At 46.2% G+C, this 12,846-nt stretch overlaps 1 protein-coding gene across 3 annotated transcripts; it reads left to right on the plus strand.

Moving 5' to 3' along the window:
• Positions 1–752: 752 nt before the first annotated feature.
• On the plus strand, positions 753–6,375 carry Rhoxf5 (Rhox homeobox family member 5). Of its 3 annotated transcripts, none has more exons than XM_087599098.1 (6): positions 753–792; positions 1,752–1,812; positions 2,395–2,537; positions 2,705–3,056; positions 3,664–3,709; positions 6,155–6,375. In XM_087599098.1, exons 3-6 carry the CDS (start codon positions 2,459–2,461, stop codon positions 6,302–6,304), a joined length of 627 nt encoding a protein of 208 aa, XP_087455224.1. In that variant the 5' UTR covers positions 753–792; positions 1,752–1,812; positions 2,395–2,458; the 3' UTR covers positions 6,305–6,375.
• The last annotated feature ends 6,471 nt before the right edge of the window (positions 6,376–12,846 follow it).

The raw sequence follows: 12,846 nt of genomic DNA on the forward strand, positions 1-12,846 counted from the left end.
GTTTTGGAAAGAGCCTCAGGGGCTGGTTGGGCTGCTCTGCATTCCCAGGACACTTAGGAGCACAACCAATGACATCATCCCGATGGTCTCTCTAACTTTTTAAAATCCAAACGACTCTTATATAACCTGTAATTTCCTATAGCTTCATATAGTCAAAACGAATTCTTCCCAATACTATCAGAGACAAGAAAGAAAATCTGTTACGTCAGTTCCAGGAAAATACAGACTACTGCACTTGTCAGAGTCCAACATAGGAATGTGTGCACTTTTCAAAGGCATGTGGTGTCCCCCCATCCCCCAGGGTCTCATGTACTCAAGGCTAGCCTTTTAACTCTTCTTTTGTCTATGTCCAGAGGTCAGGGATTGTAAGTGTGTAACATCATACTCAACCCAAAGCACATATTTAAAGTTAAGGAGTTTCATCTTCCTTAAAGGTGGGAAATTGCTCAAAATAGTTATTTCAATTTGTTTTGTCTTTTAAAATGTGTTTTTCTTTCTCTTTCTCTTTCTCTCCTCCTCCTCCTCCTCCTCCTCCTCCTCCTCCTCCTCCTCCTCCTCCTCCTCCTCCTCCTTCTTCTTCTACTTCTTCTTCTTCTTCTGTGTGTGTGTGTAGGGGTGGGTCTGATGCTAGGTCATGTTACCCAATTGGCTCTTGATCTGTCAGTAAAGAACCTATAGGCCCAATTGCTCAGTGGAAGGAATAGGCGGGACTTCCGGATCTCTGGAGGAAAAGAGACTCAAGGAGAAGAGACAGTTCGCCATATTTTGGAGAGAGAAAAGCCAAGCAGCCATGTGAGCTCTCGGGAGGAGCGGCAGCCTATGGCCGCTCCTACAGGCGGGTGGTCAGGGATGTTTAGCAGGGAGTACGTAACTGAACAACTAAAGTTTAGGGCAAATGAAGAGAGGTGCGGAGATAAGACTATTGATAAAGACATGCTTTTCCAGGCAGGAGACAGTAACGCCCAGACATTGTGTTAGAGGGCAAGTTGAAAATGAGCAGCGTGTGTGTGTGTGTGTGTGTGTGTGTGTGTGTGTGTATGTATGTGTGTGTGTATGTATGTGTGTGTGTGCATGTGTGTGTGTGTCTGTGTGTGTGTGTGTGCGTGTATGTGTTTTATCTGTAGATTCAAGGGAAGCTGGGTGGGGGTTGGTAGCCTGCCCCATTTTCAGAGTTAAGGCAGGGTAGCTAAAGCTACACACAATATGTGTGTTTGTGTGTGTGAAAGCACATGTTCGCTCATGCTCATTTGCTTGAGCACATGTCTGCCATGGTGCACACATGGAAGTTAGAGGCAACATTCAGGAGCTATTTTTTCCCTTCTGCCATGAGTTCCAGGGATTGAATTCAGGACCTCAGGCTTGTATAGTAAGTGCTTTCCCAACTTAAGTCAGCAGCCTCACTGGATACAGGTTAGGAGGTTTTCTGTAACTCTGGTTCCTGAGTATCTGATACCCCCTTCTAGTCTCTAAGGGCACCCATGAATGCTCTTTCAGCTGTGATGAGGTGAACCTGATATAATGGTGAAAGGCCGTGTGCCCTCACTGTGTTGACTGTTTATGCCCATGGGGGTTGATTCCTTTTGCTGCCAGTCATGTCTCTGGGTCCCTACTGCTAAGGCCACTCTCCCTGTGGTTCCTATTGTCAATGGTGAGCCATTACGACCCTCTCACTTCTTCCTGTTCTCTTTCTCCCTGCTTCTGCGGCTGTTCCAGCTCCCTGCACAGGCTCACACTGTCCATTTCCTCTCCAGCCTTCAAGATCACCTCCTGTATTCCTAGCTGGACAAGAGGAAACACAAAGAGAACCATCCAGTATGTATGCCTATGGCACAGGGGAAGTGTGGTGAAGGGTTGCAGCTTGAGCCAGGGATGGGCAACAGAATACTGGCTTTTACAACGATCATTAAAATACCACTTCTGTATCTATCACTCTGTCTCTGTCTCTTTCTCTCTCTGTCTCTCTCTGTGTGAACAGTACATAGCCGTCCATGTTTTGGCTCAGATGACTGATCAAGCCCTGGTGAGATATCTTCCCAGGAAAAGTGTTGGTGCTGAACTCTACAGACTGAATTAAAGGGAGGGGGAAGAAAGCTCCCATTTGAGCTCTGGAGGTCTTTATGCCTAGCTGCATATCTTACCAAAGCCAGGGGAGTCAGCCGAGCTTTAACTGGGCACCCTAAGTTCATGCTCATAAACTATGTCCTTCTTGCAAGCACATCGTGCTCATTACATCCCCAAACTGCTGTCACTGGTGCACCCCAAAGGCTCAGCCCCCAGGAACGGCCTGTGAGCAAAATGCGAAAAGCAGCCTAGGGCTAGATACATTGTAACCTGAATTAGACCAGAGGAGATCCTTTCCAGGTTGAGGATCACAGATCTCATTCTGTTCCCGAGGACACCAGGGGCCCAAGCTCAGAATCTGCAGAACCATAACTTCATCATTGACGATTTTCAGGATATGGAGGCTCAAGGCTCTAGCCATGATATCAGCCGCTTACTCTGCCTGGGAGTCAAGGAAGACTCGGAAGAACAGCATGGTCAGTACCTGGGTTGAATTGGTATTTTTCTGGTCTCTGGGAAGCGAACGTGCCCTGGCAGAAGTGAGTGGAGTGCCAGTGTCAGCTCAGTCTGCAGCTTTCAGACTTTTCCCTGCACACTGAGCTCCGTTGCCCTGATCTTTCCCTCTGTGTTTCCTCTTTTCCAGATGTGAAAGCAGAGGCTTTCTTTCAGGCTGGAGAGGGGAGAGACGAGAAAGGTGCACAGGGTCAGCCTGGAGAGGGAGCAGTGGGAACAGAAGGCGAAGGAGAAGAATTAAATGGAGGAGAAGGCCACTTTGGTCCTGGTGTTCCAGGTCCTGTGGGTGAGGGGGACAAGGATGGTGGCACCAGAGCTAGTGGCATGGAGGAGGAGCAACATGAGCCCGTTGCCGAGGGCACTGAGAGTGTCAAGTCTGAGGATAAGCAGATGCCACTCCGCCGCCCTGGGTCCACCCAGCGGCGGCTGGCGGAATTGGAGCGCATTTTGCTAAGCAGTGGTTCCTCCAGTGGCCCAACATGGTAAGCAGATTGTCCTGCTTAGTGCCCAGTTTTCAGGGGACACATGCTTGTTCTAGGTGGCTTTTGGCTTTCTCTGAGGACCTGCAATGTCCCCTCTTGAAATAAAGGGAACTTGAGAACTGTAGACTTCCTAAGCCCCGCCTCCTGTGGGTGGGTCCTAGGACACGTTGAAAGCTGTTAATAAAGCTATTTTCTTGCTACATTTAAATGAGGCTGGTTGGAAAGGGAACGATGCACGGTCCTCCTAGAGCAAGGTGGGAAGCCTGAGATCTGACTGGTGAAGTGCAGAGTGGGGTTCTGCCTTTGTTTGAAATTAGCCTACACTTCTACATCTCTTGATTACTTTGCGTATTTTTGCTTATGTTAGATTACGACTTGTTTTGATGTATGATTATTTTGGGAGCTTCCCATTGAAGTTGGTACTAGGTGGTAATAGTGGGTGAACTCTGGGCAAATTAAACCTCAAGGTGGATGTTACGAACACTATTGGGGGCAGGAGGAAGGGTGGACAGGGCACACATTCAAAACTGAATATGAAGTATACTTTACTTATTTTATTTCATCCGTGGTACCACAAATTGAACATGTGTACTTTTTTTCCTTCTAGGGAGGAGCTTGATAGATGGATGGATATCAGTGTGTCCAGAGTGCAGGTAGGTAATTTGAGAAAAGCGATTTGGCAGGACAGCCATTCTAAATCTCGTCTGAGGTCTTAGGCACCTTTGTCCTAGATTATGTTGAAGTTGGTGTGCTGCTGCTGCTGCTGCTGCTGCTGCTGCTGCTGCTGCAACCTCTTCATTTCAGGGACATCTTTAAAGTCTGTGGGTACAGAATGGAGTCAGGAAGCATAGGAGAACACGACTTGCTAAAGGGACAACGAATATTATGGAACTAATTTAATCTTCACATACATCCATATATTACACATAAAATATAAATGCATGTGTTAAAATTATATATACATTTGACCTCATACGAAGATAGGCTTGCATAAAGTATGCACATAGACATACTTCTTAAAAATGCTCAAATCCTGTAAGAGCTTCCCTTTACACAACGTTTGGGTTAAGTACGACATAGAAGTCATTCAAATTTATAAATCTATGAGCTCTTCTATGGTATCATTTTCGGTAGCAAGTTTAAGCATCAATTCTAGGATGAAGGAGGGAATTTGTAAATCTTCAGCCCATTGCATTGTAGCAAACAACTCACAGGTTGAACCCAATCCTAGTGTTACGAGCATGTGTTTAAACAGACGGAGGAGAACTGGGACAGCAGTGCGAAGGCCTGCTCCTTTGTTGCTAAGTGCTTAGTAAAGCAATAGACTGCATGGCAGACCGCAATTAAAGACCTTGCTGTGTCTTCCTGACTTGTAAGGAGTCCACATACGATGGTGCTTGTCTACAGTGCCAGCACTCTGGAGGTGAAGATAGGACAATCAAGGCCAGCCTGGGCTACATGAGAGCCTGTCTCAAAAGCAGACAGATACCCACAGCTCAAACCTACACATTCATGTTTTCAAAACGACCTAATGTGTTAGTGAATAGCCTCCTGACCACAGATCCTTTTCTTCCCACCCCTGGTAGTATCATGAAGAACTGTTTTGTGGGATTGGTTGATAGTAGGGGGACTAGATCACAGTGCGGGCTAGATTGTCACATGGGGTAGTTTGAAATACTTTTCCCATTTGCTCAGACAATGGTAAGGGAATCTGTAGCCCACTGGATTCAGAAGCGATCACGTGAGAGCATGGGAAGGTCCAAGCAGTACAGAGGTTGTTTTGGGAAGAGGGGAAGCGAAAGATCCAGAGGGAACATCCAGATAATGGCATTGGCTTTATCTCTTGGTGTCTTCCCCACCCCCACCCCCTATGTCTTCACTAATGGAAGGGCCCTGAAGATTTGGGGGATTGTGCTTCTAGAACAATGGGTGAGCACAGCAGGTCCCTGAGGCTACCTCCAGTTCTAAGGCTGCACTCCATTCTCACAGCCAGGTCTGCTCAGGGCACAGGGCACAGGGTGAGGCCCTTCACTTTCCCGGCATTTAAACATAGCCCTGGAAAGAGAAGCTGACAGTTGCAAAGCTGCTTTGCTTGCCTTGGCTTCAGTGGCCCTTCTGACGGTAGAGTGACCCACACACCACAATGAAGGGGAAAGAGGACCTTCTAATGCATTCTTAGATATTTCAACATGGGTGTTTCCAAGAAGCTTGTCACAGACCCCTCCTGCTCTGGTTTCTAAGCATCCCCAGAAATGTAACTTGAAAGTGTTCTGGGAGTGACCATGGGCCTTGTTTCCCTCTCTGGAACTGTTTGTAAACTCTGACCACTGCTGTCCTGGTACTCCTCACTATGAGCATCACTGAATTTGCAGACTATCTCCTTAAAAGGGAGAAGCACGTCCACTAGTGGCATAGGGAGAAAGAGGTTACATTCAGGGAAAAGAGCCCTTTGCCTCACGCTCTGTTGATTTTAAACCTGGAAAGCGATAGTAAAATGGAGGCTTCATTAAGCAGGGAGTGTTAGAGGATAGAGCGGGTCAACAGGTCTTTGTTTAGGTTTCGTTTTGTAGTAGAAGTTCACAGGTATTTATAGACCAGTCTTTCTTTGGAATACCACTCCACAGCAAAGACTGGAGCAACCCATTATCTAGACTTCCATCTTGCCCAGGATGGAAGCCTTAGACAAACTGAATAGCCCGAGTCTACTACAGGACCTGAAACACTGTGGGTTCTCATGGGGGGGAGCATTGCTGTAGGAAGGGTGTGGTCTTATTTCTACAGTTCTATGACTGGAAGCCAGAACTTCCCACATGTTAAGCAATTACTAGTCCCCTAGTCCCTCACTGAATCAAAACAGTACAAAACAAAGGGCTTCTTTGTGTATGAGCTAAGATCTCACTGATTGGACTGAGCATGTAACTCAGGGATGAAGCATTTACCCTAGCACGCATGAAGCCCTAGGTTCAATTCCTAGTACCTAGGAGAAAAAAATATCAACAAAACATCAGTGGTTATGTTGAAAGGTTTGTTTTTGTTTGTTTGTTTTAGTGGAATCTTGTTTAGTGTATTGACTAAACCTCTTATTCTTCTGAATGCAGAATTGGTTTAAGATTAGGAGGGCTGCATACAGAAGAAATAGGAGGCGGAGAACACCAATCCCTGAACATTTTAGAGCAACATCTGGGTGCCCTGCTTGTCTTGGAGCAAGATGGGGAGTAAGATGTCCTTTTGCAACACCGAGATTTTGATCACATATGCCAGCCATGGCAACTCTTGCCTTTCAACAATTCTGTCAGCAATAAAGAAATGATTCTCAGTATCTTTGTCCCATTACCTCTGTGATTACTAAAATATTGGTACAAATATCTTAGTGATTCTAGTATTATGAAAATGCCCATTACACATGGCATAATTAAGTCTCCTGCAGTATTCACTACACATCAGAGAAGGGCCACAACTACAGTAATGGCTTGCACGGACCTACACATTCTCCTTTGTCACTCCGCCATTGTGCTGCCTTCAACTCTCCCTTACAACTCTATGTCAAGGAAGGGCAGGGTGCTGAGAATCAGTGTGTTCCAGACAGGGCCAAATTCTGTTACTATTTCCGAGTCCGTTATGATGTAAGTGACTGGGAGGTGGGTTGGTGCTCCAAGGATGACCTCAGCACTCTAGGAGGTGGATGCTTGCAAGGTGATTTAGATGAGCTGTGAGGTAGGAAGAATTAAGTGGTGACCACCTAAGGCCTGTTATACTCCAAACTGGGTCCTTTATGAAGCAAGAATCACAGATTCACCTCTGCCTTTGTCCTGGACACTTAACCAGGATTAAAATGGTACAACTATGTCAAGAGTGACTGTTGCCTCATGTCCAGAGTGCCCTTTCCCCCTATTCATTCATTCATTCATTCATTCATTCATTCATTCATTCACTTTACATCTTGATTGCCGTCCCCTTCCTCTTGGTCCCCCCTTCACACAGTTTCTCCCCAACCCCTTTCTCCTCTGAGAGGGTGGAAACCACTCCTGAGTATCCCCTACCCTGGCACATCAGGTCTCTGCAGGGCTTACCCTTTTGCCTCTTGGACAAAAGGAAAAAGTCAAGAGTGCCTCTCCTCCATAATGGATTAAAGGGGCACAACAATGGCAAGAGTGTCTGGCGCCCTCTTGTGGGGTGAAAGGGGAACAACTACATCAAGAGTGCCTGTCACTATCTCATGGACATATAAAGGGGTATAACAAAGTCAAGATGCCCGTCACTCCCCTGTGGAATAAATGAAGATTACGAGGTCAAGAATGTTGCCTCTGTAGACTCTCCTAGCTAGGGCCACTGTTGCTATGATGGAACCATGACCGAAAGCAAGTTGGTGGCAAAAGGGTTTATTACACATACACTCCCACATAATAATCTATCAGGGAAGGGAGCCAGGACAGGAGCTCATGCAGGGCTGAAGCCTGGAGGCAGGAGCTGATATAGAGGCCACAGAGGGGTGCTGCTTGCTGGCTTTCTCTTCAGGGTTTGCTCAGCCTGCTTTATATAAAATATTAATCTTTAATCTTTTTATAGTACAGTCGTTATCTCCCTTCCAGTCTGCCCTCTGACTGTTCCTCATCCCATACCTCCTCTCCAAGAGGTATGTTTCCCCTACCCTCATTCCACCAGGCCTCCCCACTCCCTGGGGCCTCAAGTCTCTTGATGGATAAGTGCATCTTCTCTGACTGAGGCCAGACCAGGCAGTCCTCTGCTCTGTATTTGTCTGCGGGCCTCATATCAGTTGGTTTGTGCTGCCTGGTTGGTGTTAGCCTGCTTTCTTAACCCAGGGGGATAAACGGGGGTAGGGCAGGATCAGGTGTGGGAAAAGACAGGAGAGAAGTTCAGAGCATCAGGAATTTGAACAGAGGTGTGTAGCAATGGGGATGGGGAACTGGGGATAGCCACCAGAAAGTCCCAGACACCAGGAAAGCAAAAAATCTCCCAGGACCCAATGGAGATGGCATTACCTGAAATACCCAACAAAGGGGAGAGAAAACCTGTAGAGACCATATCCGGAGGTTAGGCATGGTCCCTGGTTGAGGGATGGGGCCACCCACCCACCTCAAAAATTTTAACCTGGAATTGCTCCTGTCTAAAGGAAATACAGGGACAAAGAGTAGAGCAGAGACTGAAGGAAAGGCCATCCAGAGACTGCCCCACCTAGAGATCCATCCCATATGCAGCCACCAAACCCAGTCACTATTGCTGATGCCAAGAAGTGCTTGCTGATGGAAGCCTGATATGGATGTCTCCTGAGAGACTCTGTCAGACCATGACAAACACAGAGGTGGATGCTCGAAGCCAACCATTGAACTGAGAACAGGGTCCCCATTGGAGGAATTAGAGAAAGGATTGAAGGAGCTGAAGGGGTTTTCAACCCCATAGGAAGAACAATACCAACCAACAAGAGCTCCAAGGGACTAAATCACCATTCAGAGTACACATGGACAGACCCATGGCTCCAACTGCATATGTAGCAGAGAATAGCCTTGTTGGGCACCAATGGGAAGAGAAGCCCTTGGTCCTGTCAAGGCTCGACCCCACAGTGTAGGGGAATATCAGGGTAGGGAGGTGGGAAGGGGTGGGTGGGTGGGTGGGTGAGGGAGCACCTTCATAGAAGCAGAAGAAGGGGGATGAGATAGGGATTTGCGGAGGGGAAACCAGGAAGGGGGGCAACATTTGAAATTAAATAAAGAAAATAACAAATTAAAATAAAAGGAAAACAAAAGGCACCCAGGACCACCAGCCCAGGGTGAAACCACCTACAATAGGCCAGACTAAATAGAAATGACAGTGTTCATGGTTTTTAACCCCCTCATGAACAAAAGGTGAGAGGCAAAGTCAGGAATGCCTTTTACCTCCTCATGAACTAAATGGAAACCAAAATGTTAAGAGGTCCTGCGTCCTCTAGTGGACCAAGAGGGAATGACAATGTCAAGCATGCTTGTTGACTCTGAACAAAAAAAGAAATGAAAAAGGTAAGAAAATGAAAGACCACAACTGCTCCTACATATGGTGGAAGAGAGGTTTATTGTAGATAAAAGGGACACAAAAATCAGAGTGGTCATGACCAGACTGAACTGAGCCATGTGGGGAGAGAGGGAGGGGAAGGGAGAGGAGAGCATGATGAAGCAGCCAAGAGGCCCGAAATGGTTGCATCATATACGGAAGAGAAGCCCAACTACTGGGCTGGAGAGTTTCGGGTAGGGGGCAGGGTATGGCAGCCAGGAGGGCCCTTGTAATATGTAGGGGCTGAGGGATGCTGGGAGAGAACCTGATAACCAGACTCTACTTTGATATCTTAAATAGAACTCCAGCCATTTGTCCGAGGTTTGAAACCCAATACTTACCAACCTCCCCCCCTCCCTTTTCTTAGTGCAGTGCTAGCTCCTATGTTTCAAAATTGGCATAATGGAGGAACTTGATTTTTTCAATGTTTGAATTTCTGTTCACTGATCCCTTTACTCTTTCTGTTACTGAAGCCACAGATGGTAGAATTTGTCAATGTAAAGCCCAAGGGAGTCAGTCAGTCACCTTGGTGAGAGTGGAAAGCAGGCCTATGAGCGTCTAGTTGGAAAGAAGTAGTCGGGGGGAAATTCATGCTCTGCTTCCATAGGTAGCATTTTGCTGGACACAGGTCTCACTATGTAGCCCAGGCTGTCTTGGAACTTGCTATGTGGACCAGCCTGGCTCCGAACTCACGGAGATCCACCTGCTTCTTTGCCCCAAGTGCTGGGATTCCATTCTGGGCTCCCACAGATATTCTTATCATTACAAAGACAAACGGGTGACAGTGAAGAACGACAGAAAAAGTGAGAAGCTTTTAGGTCAACTAAAAAATGATCTCGTGAATTTATTTAATAAACATACTCAGAAAATATTAAATTAGGTAAAAATAAATGGAGTTGAGGTGTCTCTGCTACGAGCCTCACTTTAAGGCAGGTAGCTTAAACACTATAGGGAGCCAAAGGAGATAGAGTTATACTTCTGACTTTATAAAAAAATTAAGTTTGCTGAAGTTTTGCTTTCATGAACTTGCTGCCCCTTCTTATCGGAAGAAGCAAGTCTTTGTCCGACTGCCTTGGAAAAATGACCTCGTTCCTGCTCAGAGAGCAAGTCTTGCTGTCGATGTGCTTGTTTGTCTCTGTGAATTGGCCACATTGTCCAGAGAATGTGAATTGAAGATAATTAAAAACTGCAGTGTCTGCCTGCTTCTGTAAACGAGCTTAATCGCTCCATGGAGGCAGCAGCTCGACTTCTCCATGTTCACTGAGTTGTGTAGGCGTTGTTTCAGCAGCGGAGCCTTGGCATCCATTCGGGGAGAGCAACCTATACTCTTGGAAACAATGTGGGTTCGTTGGTTAGATCTCCTTCAAACCTGTTCATATTTTAGGAAGCTTCTATTGTCTTAGGTTTCCATATGACTGCTCAAATGGGCCTTCATTTTAGGTGTCTCTTTCCTTATTCCCTCTCTCATTTGCCCCTCTTCCCTCTCCCTGCCAACTTGACCAGCAAACCCCATTCATAACTGCTCTATTTCCCTCCCCTATGAAGATCTGTCCTCCCTTGTCCCTTACTCAATACCTACACTCTGTGATCCTACAGACTGTAGCTCGCTTATCATCCACCTACCAGTTATTAGCCACATATAAATGAATACATACCAGATTTGTCTTTCTGGGTCTGAATTACCTCATTCAAAATGATATTTTTTCTAGTCCCATCCATTTGTACGTGAATTTCATGATGTCATTCTTTTTAAAAATCTGATTTTTTTTCTTTTCTTTTTTTCGGAGCTGGGGACTGAACCCAGGGCCTTGTGCTTGCTAGGCAAGCGCTCTACCACTGAGCTAAATCCCCTAAAATTCTGATTTAACTTAAGGCTCACTTCACAAGATGAAACCCTATACCTGACCCTTTTTGGGTGCCCAAGAACGCCCAGGGACCTAAGGGAAAACCAAATGTTACTGTTGTACTATAAGAATGTAGCAATAAAACTAGTGCTAATGACATTGTGTTATCCTCATAGATCACTGTCCTACTCAGCCACCACCATCAGAGAAATGTCCTTCTGTAACAGATGGATAAATACAGAGACACACAGCCGAACATTAGGCCCAGAGTGACAGACCTTGGAACATACAGAGCTAAATGTGATGTGTCCATCAAAATCCCTCCCCTCAGTGTTCAGGGAAGCCTGCAAAAGAGGAGGCAGAACGAATGTAAGAGCCCGAGGGGACACCAGGAGAACAGGCCCCCTAAATCAACAGGATTTAAGCTTATCTGAATGCAGAGACTGAAGCAGCATGCATACAGCCTTGCCTGGGCCTGCACCAGATGGCGTCCTCCAGCTGAAAGAAGAAATGAACACATGTTCCTATCCCTAAGCGAGAAGCTATTCCCAATTGATAATCACTGGCAAATGAAAATTTCATTTTCTCCACGGAGTCTCACTGGGGGGAACTGGAGCTATAGTGAGCTGTGAGCTGTCATGTGGGTGCTGGGAATTGAACTCAGGTCCTCTGGAAGAGCAACCAGTGCTCTTAACCACTGAGCCATCTCTCTAGTTCCTGGAAAATTCTAACAGAATTTTAGAAAAGAGAAATGAATAGGAGATCCAAGGAACTGTTAAAGTTGAGAGAAAAAAAAACATTATTATTGTAAAGTATTTGTTGTTTCTTTGGGATTCTCGGTTCTTCCTACCTAGCCTGTTAGTTTATCTTTTGATGTGATTTTAAGACACCCTCAAGCTACCTGTATGTCAAGAAAATAGACCACAAAGTATGTCAGAAAGGAGTTTTTAAGTCGGCTTGTGGCCCTTAAACCTCAGTTGTTAATCTGAGGGAGCCTAGGTTGCAAACTTGATGTGGTGGTGCTCAGTGGCCAAGATTGGCTCAGAGCTGGGCAAAGAGGGTAAAGAATTAAATCAGGGAACTCATACACAGGAGTGGAGTTAGAGGACTGAACACGTATTGATTGGATCAAGGCACATGATATGGATGAAAGGTGGCTGTCTGGAAATGCCAGCTTTGAAAGGGCTTCTGAGACATTCTGCTGCCCAAGAGGAGTTGCTGGCTTCTCAGAAACAAGTTATCCGTGGGCAAATGCCCTCTGACTCTGGTCCCCAGACATCCATCTGATGTCCAGAATACTCTCCATAAAATGTGTTAAGTAGCTGCTAGCCTTTAATGATTCGAAGGGGTTATACAATACAATATCTCCCTCCAGCCAGCCTTGAGAAACTGGAACATCATTCAAATGTGCTCCTGTGTTTCAGCAACACTGAGCTTGCAGGAGGCCTTGTCTTCCCCACACCAGAGCCCCCTCCCCTTGTTTCCTTCAGGTATCACTTGTCTACTTACCTCAGATGGTTTGAATCATGTTTGCTCCATTGTAGAAGATGCTGTGCCTATAAGAGAGGCAAGCAGAGAGGATCCCATGGGCGTGCAGTACTCCAGTGTCAACATTCGAGGCTGGTAAAAGTTAAGCTATGGGCTGGAGAGATGGCTCATCAGTTAAGAGCACTGACTGCTCTTCCAGAGGTCCTGAGTTCAAAGCCCAGCAACCACATGGTGGCTCTCAACCCTGTGGAATGAGATCCGATGCCCTCTTCTGGTGTGTCTGAAGACAGCTACAGTGTCAACATTCAACAATTATCATTCATGGCCAATCAAATTTGACCAGTACCCTTCCAAAATTGCCAACACCTTGCAGTAACCCTTGGAACATTTTTAGGTGAATCCGCAAATCACACTAT

This window comes from Rattus norvegicus, chromosome X (genome assembly GCF_021556685.1).
Source record: "Rattus norvegicus strain SHRSP/BbbUtx chromosome X, alternate assembly SHRSP_T2T, whole genome shotgun sequence".
Classification (NCBI taxonomy): domain Eukaryota; kingdom Metazoa; phylum Chordata; class Mammalia; order Rodentia; family Muridae; genus Rattus; species Rattus norvegicus.